The sequence below is a fragment of the Triturus cristatus genome, chromosome 7, assembly GCF_964204655.1.
Source record: "Triturus cristatus chromosome 7, aTriCri1.1, whole genome shotgun sequence".
Classification (NCBI taxonomy): domain Eukaryota; kingdom Metazoa; phylum Chordata; class Amphibia; order Caudata; family Salamandridae; genus Triturus; species Triturus cristatus.
In genome coordinates, this window is record NC_140590.1 from 1,490,491,954 (window position 1) to 1,490,517,816 (window position 25,863).

General features: G+C 44.2%; 1 protein-coding gene across 2 annotated transcripts in view; it reads left to right on the top strand.

Annotated features, from left to right (window-relative positions):
• Window positions 1-25,863, top strand: part of CDK5RAP1 (CDK5RAP1 mitochondrial tRNA methylthiotransferase) — a 183,931-nt gene that overhangs the window by 7,818 nt on the left and 150,250 nt on the right. For both annotated transcript variants that reach the window (XM_085619259.1, XM_085619260.1), the window contains exon 2: window positions 24,015-24,292. In XM_085619259.1, the coding sequence (XP_085475385.1) occupies window positions 24,031-24,292 (262 nt within the window). In that variant the 5' untranslated portion in view covers window positions 24,015-24,030. The remainder of the gene's footprint in view (window positions 1-24,014; window positions 24,293-25,863) is intronic.

The following is a 25,863-nucleotide window of genomic DNA, read 5'->3' on the forward strand; positions in this document are numbered from 1 at the left end:
CTTCTACTGACCCTGCTTCTTCAGGTACAATCTCAAGTGGATTTTCAACCTCCTCATCTGATTCAGGTGTAGTCCCTGTGGAATTGCTCTCTTCTCCTCTTTCTTCTCCACTGTTCGTTGGAACTTCAGGCACTCTCACAGAATCTGATCTCTCCTCTGAGACTCTCAATGTTTCTCTTGAAGCCTCTCTTGGAAAGAAAAAATAATCACCTGACTCTCTTTCTCCTTCCCCCCCTTTCAGGATTCTTTTTTCTTCTCACTGGTTCAGTTTCTGCATCATCACTGGAATCTGACTCTTCAAAATACTCCTTACCAGTCCCCTCTTTTGGATTTGGAACTCTCAGAGTATGACTCGCATGAACCCAGTTCTTCACACCAGCACACTTTACTGCAGTTGTCGTAAACAGAATGACTTGTCTTGGTCTTCCCCACCTTGGAACCAAGCAATTTCTTCTCCTGTGCACCTTAATCCTCACCCAGTCCCCTGGACTCAGATCATGGGCTTGCTTCTTCTCAAGTGTGGTAGCGTCTTCTCCAACCTGGTGAAACACAGAATGAACTGCGTCAGCCAGGCCTTTACAGTAATCCAAAATCATGTCATCAGTTATTGTCATCAACTTATTGACAGGCACGAATGCATGTCTCATCGCACGCCCCATTAATATTTCATGTGGACTCAACCCTGTGGTTCTATCTGGAGTAGACCTAATAGTCATTAGCACTAGAGGCAAGACATCAGGCCATTTCATTCCAGTGGCTAAACACATCTTACCAATTCGGTTTTGTGCCGTTCATCTGTTCAACGACACCAGAAGCCTCTGGTCTGTATGCACAATGTAGCTTCTGCTGTATGCTCAATGCTTCACAAATTAAACCCATGAGCTCATTGTAGAAGTGTCCACCTCTGTCTGACTCAATTGTCACTGGGAACCCGTACCTAGGAATCAACTCTCTTAACAGTAACTTTGCAACTGTTATTCCATCATTCCTCCTAGTCGGATAGGCCTCCACCCATCTTGAGAACAAACAGACTACCACTAGAACATACCTCAATCTGTTCACTTGAGGCATTTCAATGAAATCTATTTGCATTCTGGTAAGAGGACCTCCTTCTCTGCCTATTGTTCCTAGGCTCACCACTGTCTTTTTCCCAGTATTGAATTGCTGACAAATCAAACATCTTTGACGGATGCTTTCTGCAATTAGCCTGAACTTTGCATTGTACCAGGTTTGCTTGAAGGACCTAATCATTGCGTCCCTCCCCAGATGTCCCTGACCATGGTACATCCTTGCCATTGTTGACAGCATGCTATTCGGCATGACTGGTCTACCATCTCTATAGATCCACACATGATCTGTCTCTCTTGGGGCACAACCTGCCTTGATCCAATCTCTCATTTCCTCATCTCCTGCTTCATCCTGCAACTGTTTCACTTCATCCCACGTTTCTAGGACATTAGTAAACCTCACAGAACAAAAAGACATCTCCTTTTCTCGTCCCCTGTTAATCGAATTATTGTTCTTTGCACAATACTGTGCTATGTCATTGGCAAAACGATTACCAAGAGTAACAAAATCATCTCCTTGTCCATGAGCAGCACATTTCACAACTGCTAATTCTTTAGGCAGCTGTATTGCCTCAAGCAACTTCCCAATCACCTCAGCATTCTTTATTGGAGTCCCACTCGACGTCAAGAAACCTCTCTGAAGCCAAAGTTGGCCAAAATCATGAACGACTCCAAATCCATACTGACTATCAGTCATCACAGTCACTCTCAAATTCTTCCCAATCTTGCAAGCTTTCGTCAATGCCACCAATTCAGCCACTTGAGCAGACCTCACTCCTTTCAAAGACGAAGCTTCCATAACCTCTGAAACCTTGCACACCGCATATGCTGCACTCAGCACACCATCATCAGTTCTCAGACATGATCCATCCACAAACAGCACATGATCACTCTCAGGCAATGGCAAATCTCTTATGTCGGGTCTCGGTTTTGTGCAGTAGTCAAGCACATCCAAACAATCATGATCAACATCATCTCCCACATTCACATTGTCAGCATCTGGCAACAAAGTCGCTGGATTCACATTCACACATCTCTCGAGAGTCACATTTGATGCTCCCAGAATGATTTTCTCATATTTAGTTAGCCGACTGTGTGACTTATATTGAGTCCTGCTTCTTGTCAAAAGAATTGCCACATCATGAGGTACGAATACCCGTACTGGATATCCCATTATTATACCCTCACTCTGTTCCAAGCTTCTGCATGTAGCAGCTACTGCTTTCAGACAACCTGGCAAACCCACAGCTACGGGATCAAGTGTTGATGAGAAGTACGCAATTGGCCTTCTCAGTTGTCCATGTTTCTGAATTAACACTGAAAGTGCACATCCATTTCTCTCACTGCAGTACAACTCAAACTCTTTCTCATAGTCTGGCATTCCCAAAGCAGGAGCTTCACACATTCTGCTCTTTAACTCTTCAAATGCTGCCATTTGTTCTGCATCCAATTCCAATGGGTCTTTCACTTCACTTTTAGTCAGTTTAATCAGTGGCTTTGCTATCAGGGAGAAATTACTTATCCACTGACGACAATAACCCACCATCCCCAGAAACATCCTCACCTCTCTCTGGGTCATTGGGGCTCTCATTCCTCTGATAATTTTGATCCTTTCATCAGTCACCTTTCTCAGACCCTTTTCAATATTGTGTCCAAGATAATGCACCTCTTTCTTGCAAAATTGCAATTTGGCTGGAGATACCTTTAACCCTCCATCTGCCAGATGATTCAGTAAAGCTATGGTATCTACTTCACAAGCTTCACGTGTCTTCGACGCCACAAGTAGGTCATTGATGTACTGTACTAGTACTGAGCTCTCAGGCATGATCAAACTTTCCAATGATTTTTTCAACAACTGATTGAATATCGAAGGACTCTCCGTATACCCCTGTGGGATACGACACCATGCTAAAATATGCTGTCCAAACCGAAATGCAAAAATCGGCTGGCTGTCATGATGCAATGGAATTGAAAAGAAAGCATGACACAAATCAATCACCGTATACCATTCAGCGTCATGAGGAATCTGGTACAAAATCACTGAAGGATTTGGCACAATGGGACAACATGCCACCACAATTTTGTTAACTTTTCTCAAATCTTGTACAATCCTGAACTTTCCATTAGGTTTCTTTAGCCCCATTATTGGTGAATTACACGGGCTACTCAGTAACTCTCTCAAAACACCCTGTTGAATCATCTTGTCAATTATAGGAGTTATTCCTTCAATTATCTCTGGTGTCAATCTGTACTGTGGGATATTAGGATAAACAATCCCCTCTTTCACTGAAATCTTCACTGGATCTACATTATTCATCAATCCCACATCTTCTCCAGTAAAATCCCAAACCGCTGTTTTTACTGTGTGTCTCAACTCCTGAGGCAAATCATCTGGATTAAACACAGCATACGCACCAACAATCTCACTCTCTCTATTGTCTAGAGTCATCCTGTACAAGACATCCTCATCTGGTGTCTCAAAAGCTATTCCATCCGGAGTACAGAAAATTGTACAATTCATCTTGCACAATAGGTCCCTACCTAACAAGTTCACTGGACTAGTGTCAGAGACTACAAACCTGTGCATGTCTGAAAATTTCCCTATTCTTACCCTTACTGGTTCAGTAAGACGAGTCTTAATCTGTGTATTAGCTACACCAACTACTTGGATTGCTTCGTCCGAGAGAGGAAGATTTCTAATATCTGCTGACCTGACAGTTGATCTCGTCGCTCCTGTGTCTACCAAAAAAGTAACACTCTCCCCATTTATTTTCCCATCTACAAATGGTCCTGCCTGGTCTATTTCTAGAGTTGCACCAAGTATGCACTCTTCCTCCTCTCTTCGGCACCGTCAATAGTCCCCTTCAGACTCACTCCCCTCATTCTTTAACCAGTACTGCTGTACCAGGTTAGAACGTCTTGGTTTGTTTACCTGCTCATCATTGTAGAATCCTGAGTCCTGGTTATACTTTTGGGACCCTCTATTCTGCGGCAAGGGCGGTTTTGGCTCTTGGCTCTGCTGTCTGACAACCTTCTGCTGTTGTTGCTGTTGATTACACCCCTCGTTCTGCACCTGTTGATTCAAGGGTTTATTCTCATTACTCACTAATGGTGGTTTGGTACACTCGGATCTCCAATGCCCCAATTGTCCACAGTTGTGACAAGGGAACTTTTTCTTTGCCTCTTCTAGATTCCCTTTCCCTTTTCCTGCATATCTGGGCCTATTTCCTGGATTATTCGCTTGTTCCACCATCTGTGCTTCTTGTCTTTCAGCAACCTTCACCTGTGCCCACATTGCTTTCTCTTTCAGCTTTCTCTGTTTTGCCTCAATCTCATCACTGAAGTACTTTGCATGTCTCAAGATTTCATCAATCTTTTTACTCTGCCAATCAACTGTGTGCTCACGTATTCTTTCACTGATTTCAGGTCTCAAGCCATATACAAATCTGTATACAAAATGACTCAAATCCTTGTCGCCCAGGTGTTCATCTCCACTAAACTGTTTGAAAGCCAGTATCAGCCTTTCGTAAAAAGCATGAACTGATTCTTTTGCTTCCTGATGTGTTCGATCTATCTTAACCCAGTCTGTCTCTTTCGGGGGTACCTTTATTTTTCAGGAACACAATTACCTGCTCGTACTTCTTCATAACCTCTGGGTCTGGTGCTCCCATTTTCGGATCTCTTGGATACTCCTTTGCAGGCCAATCTACAACTATTTTACACTCTTCCCACAAGTCTGCTGGAACAATTATATCAAACAGACTATTCAGGTCAATCCACAGCACCTTTGACAATTTCACAAACCTGTATACCTGCCTATACCACTCGACGGGCTTTTCTCTCAGTCAAGGAAAATCATTCGTAAATGACAAAATATCCTGTCTAGTCCATGGGACATGTACATATCCTCCTCCAGGAATCTCTCTCATAGGATAAGCATCCACTGTTTTCTCTTTTTCTCTCATGGGAAAAGCTGAGTAAGTCCTGTCCACTGAATCCTCCCTTTTCTTATACCACCTATCCTTCCATTTTTCCACATCACCCCATTTTCGCAATAAGGCAATCATTTCCTTAATCTGCCCTGTTCTACCAACACCATTTAGATTCTCAATGTCCTTGTCGGTGAAATCCACCCTGTAAGGCTTCTGCAAAGCTTTTACCATATCCATGTCAACTCCTTGTTCACTCGCTATTGCTTTTAACCTGTCATGTGTACTCTTAGCCCTCCAGGTGATACTCTTACTCATAAATAACAACTCTCCATCATGATGGTTTTTTAATATTTCTGTAGGAATTGTTCCTGCAATAAGCTCCTCCAATTCTATGCGCAACCTGGCTACATCAATTGCCTGTGAATCTTTATCTTTCTTTTGAAGAACTTTCAACCAATCATTCAAATCTTCAGCTGTTATTTCACTAGACTTTTTCACTGCACCCACTTGTTCTGCCATCCTCTGTGGTTCCAAAATCGTTCCTCCCAAACAACCAGTATTCAATCCTGAATTAGGCTGCACATCTGATCCTCCACTACATGTGTCATGTCTCGACTGCCTCAAATTATTTTCACCAGTCCTCATTCTTGATTCCTCCAAAGTGCAAGAACCAACCAAACCATTACCTACATAGGGAACTGTCAAACCATTTTCACCCATTCTTTGTTTATCAAAAATAGGCACAACCGGACCAATTGTTACAGGCACTGTAACTGCTTCAAGATTTTTCGTCAACTCTCTAATTTTCTCAGTCAGCTCAGATGTGGTTCTTGCTAATTCTCTTGTTTTCTCATCACCGATTCGATTCTCTCTCTCCCGCTCTCTCTCTCTCTCTCCCTTTCCGTGAAAGAGCTACCACTTTTCAGATCAGGTGTCACAACCTCAGTTTTAACTATTCGTAACGTATCTCTTATTGGAGTAGCAACTGGCGTGCTCTCTTCTGGTTCTGGTCTATATGGAGGTGGTCTCTTGTAAATCATGTCATCCAAGACCTCATCCTCATAATCATTAGCCCCATACCTTCTCACTTCTGTATCAGGCACCTTTTCTGCACCTTTCCTCCCTTCCACTTCTTCAACAGTTCTCATAGGATATAATCCCTCTGACATTCTAGCATCTCGCCATCTCCTCATTCGATCATGATGAGTCTCACGATCATATTTCCTCCCGAACATATACCTATAATTGCTTCCACTCCTCTGCTTTTCTCGCTCATGCACCTCATCTTCCCATTCCACCAACGCCTCGAACTGTGTCGGCCTTGGTCTAGGCTCTAGACACATCATTTTTTCCCGTAAATTTCTCAACACGGCCAGATTAAATGAACCATGTTCCGGGAACGCTAAGACACCATCCTCTTTTGTATACTTAGCCCAGTTATCTAACCATATACAGGTATGATACCCATATTTCGCAACCTTGAAGGATGCAGGAGTTCTCGTCGGAGGTAGCAATTCACCTTCTCTAGTTATTATGTTCTTATCCTTGTCGAACCATCTTTTAATTTTACCGAACAAGGATTTCTTTTTCTTTTCCTCCGGTTGATAATACATTTTCGCGTTCACTACAACCCTCTAGTCCTTTCCGCAACTGTACGATCTTTTGTCCAATAACAGCGCGACTCACACCAACGCACCAATCCTGGAGCGTCTACGTCACCCTGTACTCCTTCCAATCCCAGCGCGAGCACTATTCCAATCCACTGCCCAATCACAGCGCGGTCTGTATGACGTCAGTAGTCGCTGCAGTCACTTCTGCTCTGTCTCCTGTCACTCGTCTACCCCTCCTTTACAAAGCCTTCTCAGTAGACTTCGTTTCAGATTCTACAAAATCAATTAGTTACAACATATAAACATCTCCATTGTCTGCTTCGCTAACCACAGAATAGTAAAGGAAAGTCTTTCTCACAAGAATCCCGATTCTCTCTAGTACAGCGCTTACCTCTGCTCTACCACGGAATAATTACTTTCGTTGACACAGTAGCACATCCCTCTACTCTGCCCTTCTAACATGCATCCATTAACTGTTTCCTCTAGGACTGCTCCTAAAAGTCTCACAATCAATTAAATGCTCATACATTCACGCACTTTCACACCAGAAAAATTTAGCACACGCACACAGAATCCTGCCTTTCCCGAGAACAGCGAACAGTCTGTCCCACTACAGAATTATAACACGCGTTAACCAAGCAGCGCTTACCTCTGCCCAGTCCTTCAGACAAGCTCAGAGAATACCTATTACTCCTCCAGCGATAAGCTTTAACGGCGAACCTTACGGATCCCTGGGACTTAAGACCAGAGTTTCACAGATAACCTTCGCTACCATACACACTCCTTTTATACTGAAAATATGTCCCTAATAGTAACACACGACGATGTCACTGATTCCGAACCTAGACAATGTGACGCGCAACTTCAATTGTCACACGTTTTTCCCCGCATATGTACAGGGCCAACAATCCCGTCTTTCCCGAGAGCAGCACTCACTTCCCTCTGCCCTACTACGGAACCGTCACCAGCTCCCCATGTTCCAGAAGCCGTACACAATACATAGAACTCAATACGACGACCTCAACATATAGTATTAGTACATATACCAACATCAATCGATAAATCAATAAATCCAAAAGCCTATGTACAAGCAATCTATCAGATCAAGACAATAATCTAAAACCATCATACTGCTACCAGGAAACTGCTGCAGATCGGCGCATATAAATTCTCCCTACTTCCACGGACAGAGTAAATCCACAGTCGCACGCACATACACTCATCATACGCTAGGGCCCATCACACTGACATTCATTCTATTACTCTATCCACACTGAATATAGGAGAGAAACCTAAACCAATCTGCACCTAATGGGAGGTCAATGCGACCTTAAAGAAATTGTCCTGAGTCATGATTTTAAACATAGGAAATACATTTGAAACTCAATAAACGACAAAGAAATAACCACCCGACACTGGAATTCAAACATATGTCAACTTTTATCTAAATTAGTTCAAATGAAAGTCAATCAATAGCAAAATCATTATTCTCATAGTTACCTATACTAGCTAAATGGGTCAGGACAGGTCTCTTAGTAAAGTCTCCTGAGTCGCCGTCCTCACGGTCAGCATCGATCCTCACGAGCATAGGTTCAGGAAGAAGTGGCCTTAGACCCTCCCTAGTCTAACATTATTTATAATAAAACTTGCAAAATAAAAGTAACAAACAAACTCTGAATGTCCGTTGAGCCGTTGAGCGGAGCGAGCAGGAAAGGATGTCGTTTAGCAACATTTAGAAAACCTCCGCTCAGAAAAATCACAAAAATAAAAACACGGAAGAAGGAAACTCGAGCTGAGGGAACGATACATTTATGAATGCTCTTCCTTGGTACCATAGTGAAGCCACCGCAAGTTATCTCAGTTCATTGTGGCTTTATTCTTTTCCAAGGGCAAATGGAAGCAACCCGGAGCTGCTGTCCTCACGGAAACTTTTAATTCAGACAGAGGCTGTGGTCAGGTGACTTCCAACCATGTTCAGCAAGGCCTCTTGTCAAATCTCAGTCACTCGAGTGCAGGCTGTAAATAGCGGCCATCTTGGTTTAGGCCAAAAACGGACCATCTTAATTAAAAGAAACACAAAACAACGTTACCACATTGTAATGATTATACAGTGTTAATCCCCACTAATACCCTTATGTGTATGCATTTATCTAGCCATCTGCAACACAAAGAAGCATTAGAGCACGTTATTTAAAAAGCGTTTGCGCTTTAAACAAATAACAAAATAGCACATTAACCAATTAATTCGCCAACCAATTTAGTTCACGTATTAATCAAGCAACATAAATGCATTTCCGCGTGTAATTTTCTCTTCATTAGCAATGTTGGTTAATCAAGACTTTCAACAAAATTAATATTAATGATTATAAATTAGTGATTTTAATCATGACATATAACATAAACTGGAGTTTAAATCTCAATAAATTTTCAATAGAAAACCCGGCTCCAGCACACGCTCCAGTGGGCTCCCTGTTAACATAGGATTAGGTCTGGTTGAATGACATGGATTAAGAACTATGAATTTAGTTTTTCCTACGTAATCTCTAATCTCTTGGCCCTTTTGCCTGCAAAAGCATTCAAATCGATCTAGTATTCTTTCCAGCCCCATTGGTGTTTTTGAAACCAGTAGCTTGTGATCTGCAAACATTAAAGCAGGGACCCTGATATTAGCTAAACTTGGTGAATCATTCTCACATTGTTCCAGGCTACTAGGTTATTGATCTGCAATGTGAATAGCGTAGGTGCGAGGACGCAGCCCTGTTTTATCCCTCTATTGACTGGGAACGGATTGGGCAATTGACCCAAGATCGAATGCAGACTGTAAATCTACGAATACCACGTAGAGTCGTCGCCCCTTAGAAGGACCGTTTTCCAGAGTAAAAGCTGGAGACTTAACACCGATCAATTGTACTAGTGTGTTCTCGGAATCCAGCTTGCAAGGGAGTCAAAATCTCTTTTGATGTTAACTATTCTTGTAATCTATTCAATATTATCCTGCAGAACAGCTTTTGGGCGCTATCTATGCGGCTTATAATTAGTCAGGAGAGCTCAAGAACCTTTTTTGGAAAATAGTTATTATTTCTGCCTCAGCTCAGGTTTATGTAATGGGAGTCCCTTTAAAAATGGCATTAAAATTCTAGATGAAGTATGAACTCCAGATGAATTGAATGAGAGGCAATATAATAGCACAGATGAGTCAAATACAACACAGAACAGATCACATAAAGATGTTTTATATCTTCCGTCTTTTATTGTTCTTGTTGTACTTCATAAAAACAGCCAGCCAACGTGTTTCGCCCAAACATGGGCTTCTTCAGGGCAAAATTATTATGAGTGTAGGATATATCTTTAGATGAAATAATCAGCAAGCAAAAGGACATCAGATCCGTCAAGCTGTATTGGACAGAAAAGCCTTTCCTAACGTGTAACGACAATGAGGCTCAATGACCCAAGAGTAAACGATCTCGGTCTGTGTGAGGTCTGATTGAATGATGGTATTAGCCACATCCAAAATGGACTGTCCGGAGCCGTCCCCGTACGCCGCGTCCCGTACCAAGACTGGTAAGTAGTGAAGACTTCAGCTTGATGGATCTGATGTCCTTTTGCTTGCTGATTAGTTCATCTAAAGATATATCCTACACTCATAATAATTTTGCCCTGAAGAAGCCCATGTTTGGGCGAAACGCGTTGGCTGGCTGTTTTTATGAAGTACAACAAGAACAATAAAAGATGGAAGATATAAAACATCTTTATGTGATCTGTTCTGTGTTGTATTTGACTCATCTGTGCTATTATATTGCCTCTCATTCAATTCATTTCTAAGTATTTATTCACGTTCTACAAGTAGCAGAACGTTTGAGGTGGGCAATATCGCATACTGCTAGTGACTGACTCTGGTGGTGCAGTCTCCTGTGGCCCGGCTGCTTTCTCTTTCTATGTACATATGAACTCCAGATGTCTGTCTCAACTAAAAATGGGTCACCTGGGATCTTATCTAACCCTGGTGATTTATCAGGGACACTTTTCTTAATGGCCTTACTTATCTCAGTAGGTGTAATATAGGTAGCCTCGAGACATTCACTCGACTCTTCTGACCTGGATACAGGAATATGCATCCATGCGACTCTGCCTCTTCGGGTTTGGCTGGAGGCCTCTTTGGACATCTTTAGATTCTCCTGGTGTAGAATACAAGCTAGAAAACTGGACAACCAAGTCTGATGCCGCAATATAATATTCAATAGGGCAGAAACCCTCTCAGCTTTCAGTGGACACAATATTGTAGAAGGATAGGTGATCTCCGCCTCTGGCTTCAGCCAGCAGACTTTCCCGTCTCCCGCACTCCCAGTCTCTTTTAGCTACTGTTACTGTGTTTTTGTAGACCCCTCTGGCCTTTTGGATCAGCGATGCACAATATATCAGGTGAGCCCAAATAAATCTCCTTTCCCTTAGAGGATAGCATGGTATTAACCCAGATCGTAAGAAACTCGCCCCAGCAGTTTAATGGAGTGAGAATCTTCATGAGATTGCTGGCGGTGAGGGAAGTCGTTATATGCATGGCGGTGCCACAGGGCACCTCCAAGCATATTCTGTCCTCAAGGCGCCGCACTTCCGCCAGGGATCGCGGATCCCTGGCGGTTGCAGCGGTGCTAGGGAAGTCCAACCACTGTACTTGTAATACAGCAGTCGGACCACTGGTGTGGTGGTCCCTGACCGCCACCACAACCCCAATGCGAGTTTGGTGATCCAATGGACCACCAATCTCTTAATTAGGCTCTAAGTCTCTTGAAAGAGACAAAGGTCATGTTTGTCGATGAATTGACACCATTCTGGGTAGATTGATTTAGAGAGAACCTTGTAACATTCCAGGATACTAGTTTGTTAGAGTGATCTAGCTGGTAACAGGAACCCTGTCATTACCTGAGCAAGGAGATATGCCCCTGCTCTCTTTTGCCTCAGAAGGCAAGGAAAGAGTGGTACTATCCATAATAGGTCTTGACTTTAGGTAATGTGATGATGTATTGAACATGCTTCTCTTATAGGCACCAAAGGGGGTCCAAAATGTCGTCAAATCCTGAGATTCTTCCAACAATTACACTTGGTGATATGCTGATCTCAAATCAATCAGGGAAAACCACTTGGCTCTCCCGAGATTTGCCATCAACTCATGAATTATGAGCAGTGGGTGGGAGTCTAAGATCTACAAAGTCTGATCTCTCCTGACTTTTTCTGAGCAATGATTATGGGTGCCACCCACTGCACCGGATTCATAGGTTGAATGATCCCTTGCAAGCATAAATTTTGTAAAGTTACCTTCAATTCTTCCCCGACACTCATAGGCACAGGTCGTACTTTGTGTGCTACTGGCTGTGCATCCGGTATCAACCTAATTTGGTGTTCCACACTCTTAACGAACCCATCCTGGCGACTAAACACCAATTGGAATTCTGATGAAATTTCTTTAATGGAACCATCCACGCAATACACCCCCGGAACCAGATACAGGCTCATACGTTCCAAATCTCGCCAACCAATGATATTCTTTCCTTTCACAGCCACATATACCTTTGTGTGAGTTTCTCTGCCCAAACATTGTACCTTGGTTAAAAAATACCCAATTATCTCAATGTCTTTTTCCCCGAACGCCTAGGGGACACTAGCTAGTGCCAGTTGCGGTTCAACCTCCGAGCCAGAGGGATGCTTCATGCCATGGGTGATGAAGAACATGGATTAAACTGCATAAGAAAAGCAACATACGTTGAAAGACTCTTACTTCACTTTACTTGTTGCCTGTAATTAGATAATTCACCTTGATGTTGATGTTCCACCCCAAAGGGGCTAAACTATGGCCATGCTCAGGCATGGTTGAGAGCAGATTAACACTAGGGATCCCTAATTCAGAAAATCCTTGGCCATTAGAAACTTTGTACTTAGTTTGACATCAATTAATGGAGTCATTCCTTGTTTTTAGGTCACAATTTGCAGCAACAATCTGCTGCCCACTCCTGAAACCCCTAAAATACTCACCCCTAGTGTCTCTTCCCAGTGTGCGAGCACTAGAAGGAGCAATTTGAAGGGCATTAACTTGTCAGTCCACACTGGCCAGAGTTTCAAAGCGGTTGGAGATGGGGATTTTAAAAACCTCAATATTGCGCTTGGAAGTGGTATTGCTGCAATCAGGCACTGATATCATACAAACTCCTTGTTGCTGCTGACTGGATGCTAACTGGACATGAAGAATTGGTTTGTGAAATAGCCCAGTGGTAGTAGTGCAATATTACTCCTGGGTATCTGCTTGCTCAGGTGCCCGAAGAGGAAGCTCTGCACAAGTAATGGGGATTTAACATTGCCAATAACACAATCACCACACATGTCCACCAACCCAGGCCTGATCAGCTCACCCTACGTGTCAGTAAGATATTGCTTGCCAGAGAGAGAAAGGGAAATCCTTATGTCCCCCAAGCCATTTCAGACTTTTATTGAAAAGTTCTTCATGCGATTCCCTTTGGTCCACACACAATGTGGGAACTCCAGATAGTATTACCACATGAAGGCACTGTAGGTAGCTGGCTCTTTATATAGTATTCCAAAATGAGGTATGCTGTGTAACGGGTCCAGGTATCCCTTGTTAGTGGACAGTGGCTTGCTCTTGCAATCCCAAGGTGCTTTTTCTAGTACTGTGGTTGTGCAGCCTTAGGCTTATCAAAGAGGAGTGTTAGACATTTGTTGCACATACAGAGTCAGTAATTGAGGCACAAACTCAGAAAGGAGATCCACACCAATTTAGAAAAATAACAGGTATTTTAATATATATTTTGAACCCAAGAACTTCTTTTTCAGGTAAGTACTTTTTTGTAATAGACTTTTTACAATTGTAGCGCAGTTAACCAACAGTGCGTTTTTTAAATGTATTACTTTCCTATGGGAGAAAGAACATTACTGCATACACATACTTGCAATGTGTATCTTTGGGACCCCTTTCGGTCATGAATTGGTAAAGGGACAGGGACCAAAGTTCCACCAGCAGGTCGGTTGTATCTGCCCTGGTGAGTTCAGGTGCAGGGGTGCTGGACAGGATGGTAGCCTTGCACGTAAAGCAGTAGGATGGCAGGGTGGGCACCAGGAAATAGGCTGCAAGGGGGAACTTGGAGACAAGTCCAGGAGTTCCCAGCTGGGGGCTTGGGCCGTGAGGGTCCTTGACACACTGGGAAGCAGTAGATTTCCTTGGGCACAGGCTGGGCGGCTCGGGTACAGGGTGTTTGTGGTTGGATAGCTCTCGTGTGTCAAGGTGCTCATAGTTGTTGGTCAGGGCCAGCAAAGGGGACAAAAATAGGACAGCTGGAAGGCGCTCATGGTTTTTGGTGAGGGCCATCAAGGGGGACAAAAACAAGACAGATGGGCCATTCTCAGTGCTGGCCTCTGCGGTGCTGATGTCCCTCATTGGCTGGTCGTCTGTGCTGTCATTGGAGTCTGGACTGGACTTTCAATAAGCATTGTTCACAGCAAGGGTCCGGTACCACGGTTATTGGTGCAGGAGGCCTTGTGGAGGTTGTGGCGTCTTCAGGCTTGGCAGGAAGATAGATCTGACCTCCTTGAGTGCGTTGACTTTCTCTTGGACCCCTACTGCTTGGTGGACCTGATGGACAGCAGAGTCTTTAAACCCAATGTCGTGGTCGGGGCCCCAAAGTTCTGGCAACCCTCCAGGGCTTGTGGAGGATGCACAGTGATAGGACTAGTCGGGTCTTTACAATTGTCCAGTCTCAGTGTGGCAGGCAGGCTGTTTTCCCAAAAGTCCACAGCAGTCTTCAGTTCTTGGAGGTTCGGCCCTTCAGTCTCCTCTTCTTTTTTATGAGTCTGTGACATCTAAAGTTCTGGATTCAGGGAGCTCCCTAAAAACTAAATTTAGGGGCGTTAATGGGAGTGGAGACTAGTAGCCAATGGGCTACCTACTCTTACGGTCAGTTAGCCCCTATATGACTACTTACTGTGGGAAGTGGGCATAACTGTTTCAGTTTCTTAAATTCTGCCATCACCAAGGGGGCGGAATTTTCCTAGAGTGGGGCACATCAGGCACCTCACCCTAGGGGTGCGATATACCTGTATGTGCTCCATGCCTACTTAGCATACTAACTTCCCGCCTGTCCTGGTGCCAAATGGGCCTCACGGCAGGCGGTGGTATCTCCCAGGTCTGGGGGATGTCAGAGTTGCATATTAAAGCCAACATGGCGTTTGAAGGCTTCAATCTTAATATGCTGATTGCTAACCATCCTGTTTTGAAGAGGTGTAAACACCTCCTGACCGAGCAGGCATTGTTTCTGACCTCTTAGAGCGGGGCCCTTGCCTCCTAAGGGGTCATCTCATGTGTGGTTGCAGGCTGAACTGAACCAGTCAACCAGCATGCTAGCAGACTAGTAGGTATCAGGGGTACCTCTAAGGTACCCTCTGGGTGTATGTATTAATAAATCCATCACTAGAATCGGTGTGGGTTTATTAATACAAGAGGTTTGATACCAAACATGTTTGGTGTCAGTAAACCATCAAGTAGCTAGCGAACTCGTATTCACCAGTGCCCTGTACTTATAGTCAAGATGGCTTCCCTGTTATTGGTAATGCCCAAGGATTGACTTGGACACCACAGGGGCATATCTGCTCATCCAGATATTATCCTCACATGTAATATAATGCACCCTGCCTTAGAGCTGTAAGGCCTGCTGTATGGGTGACTTACATATATTGCAAGTAGTGTTTGCAGGCATGGCTCACAGTCTGTTTGCCATGTCTTGTCTTCAATTTTGTCTGCACCGTATCACACAGCCTGCAATGGCAGCTTGCATGAGTGTGGTATGGGATCCCTCAGGGTGGCACAATGCATGCATGCAGTCCTTTGGGACCCTCTTTAGTACCCATGCCCTAGGTACGCAGTGTACCATTTTCTAGAGACTTACATAGGTGCTAAAGGTATTGCCAATTGGCGGAACAATTGCACTGTTTTTGGGAAAGAGATTTGGTACTAGGGCCCTAGATAGCAGGAATCCAGTGCATTCTTGTAAAAATTTCTTCAATTACCAGGTAAAAGGTGTGGGGGGTGGTGACCATGTCAAAAAGGGGCACTTTCATGCAGGATGTAGATTTATCACAGGTTGGCTGACAATCCGGAGAGTTCCACTGTCCGCATGCTTTTTCAAGGGTGTGGCTTTATGTAAAAGAGGACCATCCTGCTGGCATTTATTTTGCATTGTGATGGGGAATAGGCATGCAAGGGCGATTCCATTCAAGGATCGGTATGATGGAGTCAGGGTGATGGCTATCTATTACAGAGTGCAAAGACTGCGCAGGTCCTGCTGTGCTGGAAGTGTTGCTTTGACCAACCATCTGGTCATGGTTTGCCCTAGGGGTTGTATTTGAAACCTGTGCAGCTAGGGGCTGTGTTTGTTTGAAGGCAGTCTGTTTGTGCTTGGTGGCTACCAGACTGATAATAACAGGCGATAGTTCTGCTCATAACAGTTCCTTAACCTTGGTAATACAGTACTCCATCAGTTGTACTGCCCAGGAAGGTTTGTGCATAATTGCTCCTTCTTAGCCCTCCATAGACGATAATGTTGACTGCCCCGGCCTGGAAAGCATGTGAGGGAGGCTTGTTTGGCTGGCGACCAGCATAGTTTTGACTGGAGCCGCCCCCTGGGCTGTTGGATGATAGCAGAAGGCTGAGGACTATCAATGTCCAGTGGCTCGATTTTAGCATACACACACCCACTGCTCACAGAAGGGATGTCCAAGGATGGTGGTCCTGATGTGTTAAATGGAGGGAGAAAGGCGGCGACTTTTACACTTAGAAATTGGCAGAGCTGAGAGAGAGTCTCTGTTCTGTAAGTTCTATTTTGGTGCTAATGTCCCCGTGGCCCTTTGTAGCATCTTGTTTATCGAAGTGTTTTTTCACGAGGGTGGGGTGGAGATGACGGGCGCCCTACAGCTATTCTCTTACCCATTCCCACAAATGCTGTAGGACACAATACAGAGAAGAGGAATATATAAAAGAAAAGTACCTCCAAAGCAAGGCCTAAAGGGGGTGGCCCAGCCCAGCCACCTCTAGGGTCTGACGGGAGTGGACGGGCCCGCCCATGCCACTGGAGGAATAAGAGCGCTAAATAGTGCCAGATGACTCTTCCTCCTCCTTTCACTATGGGCATTTGCGGGCAGATGGACCTCAGACCTGGAGCTCTCAAACAACAACAGTAGGTAGACACTCACAGGATCCCAAAAGCGGAGGAAACAAAAGAAGAAACAACCAAAAAGAAGAAAGAAAATACAGGTCCAGGCCAACCACCTCCCGGCCCTCAACCCACAGCGAGGTGCAACCAGTGCGCCTTATAGTGCCAACAGATGCAGATCTTAGAAGGATCCTCCTCTCCCCCGTGGTGCTATCCTGGGACTGGTAGTCCTCATTGCACTTGCGATGCAACATGAAAAAGTGTCAAAATGCTGTTTTTCTTACATCCTCCCTCTCTGATGCGAGCCACTCCCATCACCCAGAGGCGCTAGCAAAAAGATTACTTGAACGGCACTGCCCCTCCAACGTGCTAAATATTCTCAAGGCGAAACACGCTTACTTGTTTTTCCCCCTTCAGCTTTTTCTCTTTTCTTTTTTATGGTTGTCTTTTTTTGTTTTTTTTGGACAGAGCATTGCTGAGCAACGGTACCAGCGCCCCCTCCCTTCCTCTTGCAGATTACATTCTTAGTCCTGCAAAACCAACCTACCGCCCTGCAGCACGTCCAAAACTCACCTGCCTTCCCAAGTGAGTTAGGCGCAGTTGCGGAGTTAATTACAGCAGCAGGTTGTCAGCGGTGCAGAGAGGTCAAGGATCAAGAAAACCCACTCGCCACAATGATGACAGTTGCTAAAGCGGTAGAAAAAGCAGAGAAGGCAGCTGCTTTACGTTGACCACACACGCTCGTCTCCCAGCTCTTCTTTGGCCTCCTGGGCAACTCCCTACTGGCGTGCGCAAACTCTTCAATCAACTGTTTGTCCTGGCCTGTGGGGGAGCCCAAGCGCAGCAGGGGAAGAGGTCTAGTTGGCTATGCTTGCTATTGCTTGCAGTAGTTCCACCTGGGAAAATCCCATTCCGCTGAGGGCAGGGCTTAAAAGTAGAAATAAGAAATGCAACTTGAACTGGACAGTATGGATCTAGAGATATAGTCAGATCTGTGCAGGGGTTCACACCATGAAGCAGGCTATTTTGGCTTTCTCTCTGCATTGCATGGCCAGAGGGAGCCTGGCAATCTTTTTCTGCAGAACCTTTTTGAGCTGTGACATGAAAGTAAAACATTCATTGGCAAAGCCAATCTGCCTCGCTTACCTTCACATACAAGCTAGATTCTCATTGCCAATGCTTGTTTAAAATAGTTGCTTCTGTAAAGCCCTGTGTGTGTTTGAACTGTACGTGTTTTTCATGCCAATCTGAGCCACAAGCAGCCATGTGTATCGGCATAATGGAGGCGTGTAACAAAAGGGACCAGCGAATTTAAATAAACACCCCACTCCATTCTACCCCACTCCACTCTACTCCAATGTAACCCCACTATATTCAGGATATGATTGAGCCCTGCCATTCCCTACCTTCTCTCCGCTGCGGGGGGCACATGCAGGCTCAGCACCGCACCCAGTAGGCACAGCAGCCAAATATCAGGTAAGTCAAGCAGGAATGGAAGCAAAGGGTGCACCGCTTAGATCTGGTGCAGCCTCACAAAATATCCACTATGTCCTCAAAGCACTGTGTGACTTTGAGCAAAGTCGTCATAGCAGCTGTTCCAGACTATCGGCCTGCTTCTCACAATGCCTCGCTAAAGAGTCCAGGAGCAATTGGCCTCTTCAGAAGATCACTGTTTTCGATGCAATAATCAACGCTCCCAGATTGGATTTACAGTGCTTAGCAGCATCAAGCTGTGTATGCAGAGCCAGAAGCAGCCATTTCTCGGAGCCCCTGGGCTTCTTGAATCCGTGGCACACTGGGGACCTAGACCAGGGCGCACCCATGAACTGGCCCCAGCCCCCTCTGTGGCCGAATCCACCTAGTCTGCAACAGCAGCCGGGACCCAGGTGGATCACCTCCCCCGTAGCATAGAACAGAGGCCCTAGCCGGCGAGCGCGGGCTCGTGGCACCAAAGGCCAGGCAGATGCGCAGAGAGAACACGCACCTATGCTGGGCCCCCAGCCACCGCAAAACACACCCGCCCAGTGGACAAGCTGTTTTCCAGGCTGGGGATGCCAGCAGCACAGGTCCCGCCACCGATCAGGTCCCCAGGCGCAGCACAGCTCTCATCTGACTGGGTCTCCGCTCCGGGCGACCAGGCCCGCGACCCGGCTGGGCTCTCCCCTGCTTCACAGTCTGCTCCAGGCAGGGTCACGCCAGGCAAATCTCACAGGCAGGGTCACGCGGTGTTACAGATGTCATGCTGCAGTAGTGTTCTCCTGGATCGCTACAGGTTCAGACAGATTATTGTAGGATTTTATGCACAGCCGGCAGAGCCCTCTCAAAGAGCAGCCATCTTGCTGCTCTACAAAGTCACGTCCCCACGCAGATATGATTGTTGAAGTAATTAGCAATATGAAAGCTTCATAGGCAGGTGGCTCAGATAGCCCCCCGGCAGTTTTATTTAAGGCCGACCCTTTTTGATGAGCGAGTTTATTAAACCCTTTCTTCAAATGGATAACTGCCTCCGGGATTATACCCCATTCTTGGTCGTAGTGTCATTATTAATCGTATCCACAAGAAAGTAATACTGCAAATTATAGGTTGATTTCCTTGTTCAATACTACCTCGAAGATCTATGCAAAAACACTTCTTTCTCACCTTGAGATCTGGGAATTTTACCGAAGTTTAATCCTAAAGGGATCAGGGCATCCCAAAGGATCAGGAAAACTATTTTACAGTAGACAATTTTTTGAAGTTGTGGGCAGCTGCATGGAATTTCATGATGAGAGTTGGCAAATTATGCTCCTGTTTTGTGGATTTCTGGTCCACTTTCGACTTAGTTGTTCATGAAATATTGTTGAACAAACTGCATAGTTTTAACATCACACAGACCATGTTACTTTTGATTCAACAACTGTGTCGCAGAAATTGGGTTTAGACAGATTTGACTGGGTTAGTAGTTTGTCAGAAAAAAATCTCAATCTGAAACAGATTATGACAGGGGTGAGTTTTCGCACCCTTTTTATTTAGTCTTTTTATTTCTGATCTTCCAATAACACTACAATCGAAAATCATTCTGTTCTCCTCAAAAATCTGATATTCTCATGTCCCGTGTTTTATGTACATGAATGATCTAGGTTTAATAATTTATACTCCTGTAGGGCTGCAGCGTAAACATAAAACTCTTTCAGAATATTGCAAACTCAGTAGACTCACAGGTGACTTTGAGAAGACTAAGACACTGATCTTCTCCAAGAGACCAAAGAAGTATTTATCTTTCCTTAATACTGTCCCGTTAGAACAGGCTGGAGCTCATAAGTATTTAGGTCTTAACTTTTCATAGAATTTAAAATGGGATCGACATTTTGAGGTTTTAAAAACCTCTTTTGATTACAGCTAATGCTCAAATGATTTAACTCACATTATGGTATCAGTATTATCAGTAGATGCTTCAAAGAATTCAATCTTGGGCAAATTAATTCACCAGGCTCTTTGTGGAAAGGAGCTGTTATCTTTGGTTTAAAGAGTTATCTTGGAGAAGATGGATGGTCTTATCTTTAAGACTTTCCAGAATTCCAACTAATGCAATGATTCAGGCAGTAAGAATTGAATTGAGTATGCATTCTTGGGATTCAGCAGCACCCTCTTGCTCTTTAAGGATTCTTTTTCCTTAAAAAATGCAAATATGGGGAATTGCTACTTAGTGAAAGGGTCAGAGAATATGGCAATCAAAGAGAAAGAACTTACCTATTTCTCAAAATATCAGTGCCCCACTCTTAAATGTTTGGGCAAAAAAGATGTCGGGTACCTACATTCTAGTCCCAAACCGGACCTCATATGCAATACGGCCTCCTAAGGAACTTCTTGGCTTATTAAGTGCCCTCTGGACTCTATAAATATTGATATAACTGTTGCAAGATTTATTACTCTAATCCGAAGGAAGTCCTTCCCTATTTAAGAGGAAGTAGTCCAAGGTTAATGACTGGGTGATTCATTGGTAATTTGTATTATGACATTGTTGTGTATTTAGTGTAGATCAAATTTGGTATTTGGCATTGTAATCATCGATTTATTTTAATTGATAAGATATGAACTAGTATGATTGTTTAAAAATCATTACAATGTTCATAATAATAAACTATTTTATGCAAGATAATTTCTTTGGAATATATTAAATAAATACCGCCCACCTCTACCAGAAGCAACATCACAGTGTAAGGGGATATCATTTTAAATAAGGCAGGCTTACTGACTTTGTCATTGCATCACCACATTTATAGCAATGCCACACGTTTTACTCCGTCTATGTAACATCACAAGGGGTCCCCACACTCCAAAACCCAAAGGCTACACCTCCAGGAGTGCTGAAAATCATGGTAGGCCTCTTCTGGGATCACTATTACAAAGCCCCAGGAGACGCGCGTTTAATTTCTCTAACCTGTACCTGGGGGCTGTGACACCTCCTGCGGCCCCCGGAACACAATATGTCAATGTTGTTAGTGCTCCTGCCCCTCCTTGGGGCGCCCTAAGCAAAACATGTTGGACATTTAGACCTTTTGTGTGGCAAAATGGGGTGCTCCTTGGCAGAGAACAGTGAATTAATGAATGAGTGGGTTTGCCCTCCTTGTTTTTCTAAGTAACTTCGTGGTGTGTTTTTCTTTTCTTTTTCACTGCCCCACCCTGGGAACCAAGAGCCTGGATTATTCATGGGGGGGGGGGGATACCCCCACCAGCTCCCTGTGCACAGCTCCTGTTCTGCTCCCCTAGTGATGGAAGCACTCCGCTTCTGCTTCTGTCTCCGGGCAGGAACTCCTGCATTGTCCGGGAGTTCACTGGTTAGTGTGGCCTGCCTACCCCCCTCTGATATTCCTAACCCACAGACACGGTGGGTGGGAAATACCCCCAATCATTTCTTGGCAGCCCCTGGGGTCAGAAATCAGAACAGGGAAGGGGCTCCACTTACATCACCTCCCCAGAAAGGGGATCAATAAATAAAGTCCACATTGCACCCCCAGGGGTTTTGCCCTGCCCAAGGAAATTTAGTCTAAATGTGCCGATGTGCCACATGCAAATTTTGCAGATTGAAAAGGGAAATCTTTAAGACCAGACATATCTAACCCATTTTATCCATCTTGGGCTCATTTGCTTCTGGTGGCCAGGCCTAGCCACTAGGAGCATTTTCATCAAGACTCTTTGCCTTTAAAATTGAGCATTTTGTGGGAGGCTGATGCCCCTCTCCTGTTGGTGAGCGGCATCTTGCACAGCTCCTCTGCAAACAGCCAGCAAAACACCCTTCTTCTAACACCTCCCAGGAACCATGGTTTCCTAACCATCGTGCAGGACACTTGTTGGGGGCAGTGGAATCCAGGTATTTTCCCTGAACTGGTGCTCAGTGGGCATGAGCGACCAGCGCCACTGGCCCTGGAGAAACCTATCCAAGTCTAGCGGGTCAGCTGGAGTAAAGTCCTTAGTCTATCCATGCAGGACATTAGTTGGTTTCTCTTTCTACGTAGGTATCCTTTCTGCTGATATCATCTCCCAGCTCCATGGTCTTCTTAACTTCCTATCCTTTGTACCAGAGTGTAAGTGGTGGTGGAACGTTTTCGGGCTAGGAACGTCTGGCCAAACCTACAGTGGCACATCATCTCTTCACCCCTGTCTCAACCCTCCTGCTCATCATTTTGGGAGAATCCAAAATGGCAACTTCAGATTTACTTTGGTAACCACTCCGCTCCTACCTGACACCACCACCTGATCCCTTCCCACCAAAACTTCAAAAGGCGTCCCCTCCTGTTTTGACTCCAGAGGTCTGGGCTCCCTCTTTTGTTCCAATGAAACTGGAGAATCCTAGCCCAGGTGCAGTGTGACAAACTATTTTTCATATGCAGATTCTCCTCCCCATCCCTTCCTTTTCCCAGGGACTGAGTCATTCACAGTTGATTGTCATTTTTGTGTAGGGAGGCCTTTGATCCCTCTGCTGGGGAGCAGAGTAGTTAACTTGGCCCAGTAGGAAGACAGTTACATCAAATTATGAGTTGAGCCACAGAAATATGACAAGTCCTGAAGTCCCGTAAGATTTGGGTTGTTGGGATCTGCAAATTTGATCATGGCATGCATGTTATACTCCAGGCTGGTACCTTGCTGGACTCCGTTGGCCTAAGTGGAGCTAAACTATTTTTTAGGGCAGAGTTTGCCAGTATGTATAATACAGTGTGCCCTTATGTGTAATACAGTGAAAACACCACAGATTTTCCTTTAAGTATTACAGACCTACACTATGAATGCCCAATCTTTATATAAGGCCTACCCCAGATCAGTACCAATCCTCGCAGAGTCCATTCTTTGACAGGCTACCTGTGCGCAGATAGCAACCTGGACAAGCCAGTAGTCTCATGCATAGCCTGCACACTTGTACACATGTTTGTGTGTAAACAAGCCAGTGCCTCGTACCCTAGCTGCTCAGCAGTGACGTTATTGGAAAAGGCAGACACTGGCGTTAAACATGGGCAGTTTAATTACCATGTATTGACCGTTAGTTACACTCAGGTAGTTATACACGCTGACAGCAAAAGTCTAAAAACTCTGTAATCAAAAGTGAAAAATCCGAGTAGACTAAATAGGCGCAACCCATTTGCTACATATACTATTCAGGCTTACCCACATGTTTGTATTGCTTGAATTAACAAAATAAGCCTTTTTGATACAGGATAATGTGACTCTGTTTCCCAAATATTACTGTATGTTGTATTTCCAGATGAATAAAAGATAGATCAGTGAAAAGAACTGAAAATATATTTTCAAAAGGTTTACATTGTAAGGTAGTATTTCAAATCTCAGACCCTGACAGCATGTGGCAAATTGTTTGATCATTTGGCCTGCACCCAATAGATAGGGGTCTGAAGGCTGTCTGTTGCAAAGGAAATGCCTTCCACTCAAGCTCTATGAGCGGGGTGTTTAGTGCAGGGCTACTCATGCAACAGTATTTTAGTATGAGCCTTGCTAAAGGGTAATTGCATTACTGTAGAATATGATCCTTAATGTACATATCAACATGTAACTGAACTTTCACAGTACTGAAAGTTATCTATTGTGGGTGAGTAATCACAAGGACAAAGAAGTGCTTAGAATAAACTAGCCTTAAGAGAGAATGTTCCAAATTTCTGTTGAATTATTTTGCTAATTAGTTACCTATTTTCATATCTCCTTGAATCAAAACAGGTTTTTTTTCGTTGCCATGTCCATTGGAAAGAGCCTGAGGACTGCATGTCTCTGGATGAAACACAAATGGCCTGTTGACTCAAGATACTTAATATGCAGACAGTTAAGCACAGGAGCGTCCAATGCTGAAGAAGTGTTCCGATCTAAGCTTGCAGAAGGGCCCACCTTCCAAGACTTCTTGAAAAATTCCTTTCAAAGAAATGAGGGTCCAACTGAGATAGAAGAGGATCCCCCTCCATATCTCACACCCACTCCATCAGCAGGAGGCATCCAGCAAGGTTAGTTGAACTCCATTTTTCTGGTTAAACCTTTCTTCAGTAAGTGCCCTGAAGTGCTTACCACTTGTTTATTAGAGAAGTCATTACATTTTAAAGTATGTGATTCCTTGGCAGTGTATCATGAAGAGGCGGAAAGAGCAGTAAAAATATTCTTGCAAGGGAGAGGACTTGAGAGAGAAAGCTATAAGTTGAGCAGGAAATTTAGTCATTGAACTAGGGACACCGCAAATGTTCTGTTGGCAAATAAGTGACTCCCTTGGTTAAAGGGTCAATTCTATTCATTCCCCTCACCCACATAATCTTATAGTATGTTGAGATTAGAAGGGAAGGGGAATGTGGTATTCCTACAATGACTGTTAAAAGCATGTTGGCACCGCTAGAGGAGAAGGCTTCTCTTGACATATCACTCCATCCCTCAGGAAACTGTCTTGTTCCAATGGTGCTCCAGGAAAATACGGCTCCAGAAAATAATGCATATGATATCAGGTGGAGCGAGCCAAGACTAAATAAATAAATCAATAAATATTTGTTTTCCACTGAAAAAGCCAAAGGTTTGGGCTCAGATTTTACTTGAACAGAACCATTGAAATTCAGCAGTTATAGTTACCTGGGCTAACTATACCTTACGCCTCCACAATGCACTGCTTATGACCGCACCTATTACATCACTCATGACATGGTCAGTGACATCACTCTGAGACCCCAGCACCAGAGCCAGAGGCTCGGGGTATTTCTACCCTACCCCCTTTTCTTTTCTTTTTTTCTGTATTCGTTTTTGGGACTTGGCTGAAGCAGAGTCTCAAGATGGCTGCCAACACTTCCTGGTTGGAGTTTTGGCAGACATTCAGAGCTCTGCAGATCTCTGCATGAGTTTGTTATTATTTGCAAATTCTTTGCGGGCATAGATATACAAATTTTGATTTCCTTTAATTTCTGGGCAACTACTGAACGGATTTATACCAAATAACTTAAAGCATGATCCTCAGAACAAAATCTACCTTTCTGCCAAATTTGGTGTAATTCTGTCCAGCGGTTCAGCTGTAGTCGTGTTCAAAGCCCCTATGGCAATTAACATGGGAAAATATCCCTGCTTGAAGGATTGCTGCAAAACTTTCCATGCACAAGACCTAACTTGACACTGTTTAGGGAAAATTTCGTAAAGATTCGTCAAATGATACCAAAGTTATAGGTAAGTTATAGGCAAGTCAAAAAATGCTTTTCCTATGGAATTTTAGTCATCACTATAACTGCCTACTGGTGACAGCCAGTAGGTAATATATATTTATTTGTATTTATATTACTTGCTGGCGGCCGCCAGTAGGTAGTTATAATTAGGACCATGTTTCCATAGGAAAAGCGTTTTTTGACATGTCTATATCTTTGGTGCCTGTTGCGAATCTTCATGAAATGTCTTTTTCAAAAATGTGCACCTGTGATTCTAGTTGTGCATGAAAAGTTTTGGGGTGATTCGTCAAGCGGGGGCCAAGAAAAAGGGGTGGTCAAAAATGTGCATTTCTCGTGTTAATTGCCAAAGGGATTTTAGAAAGTACTACAGCCCGAACAGCTGGACG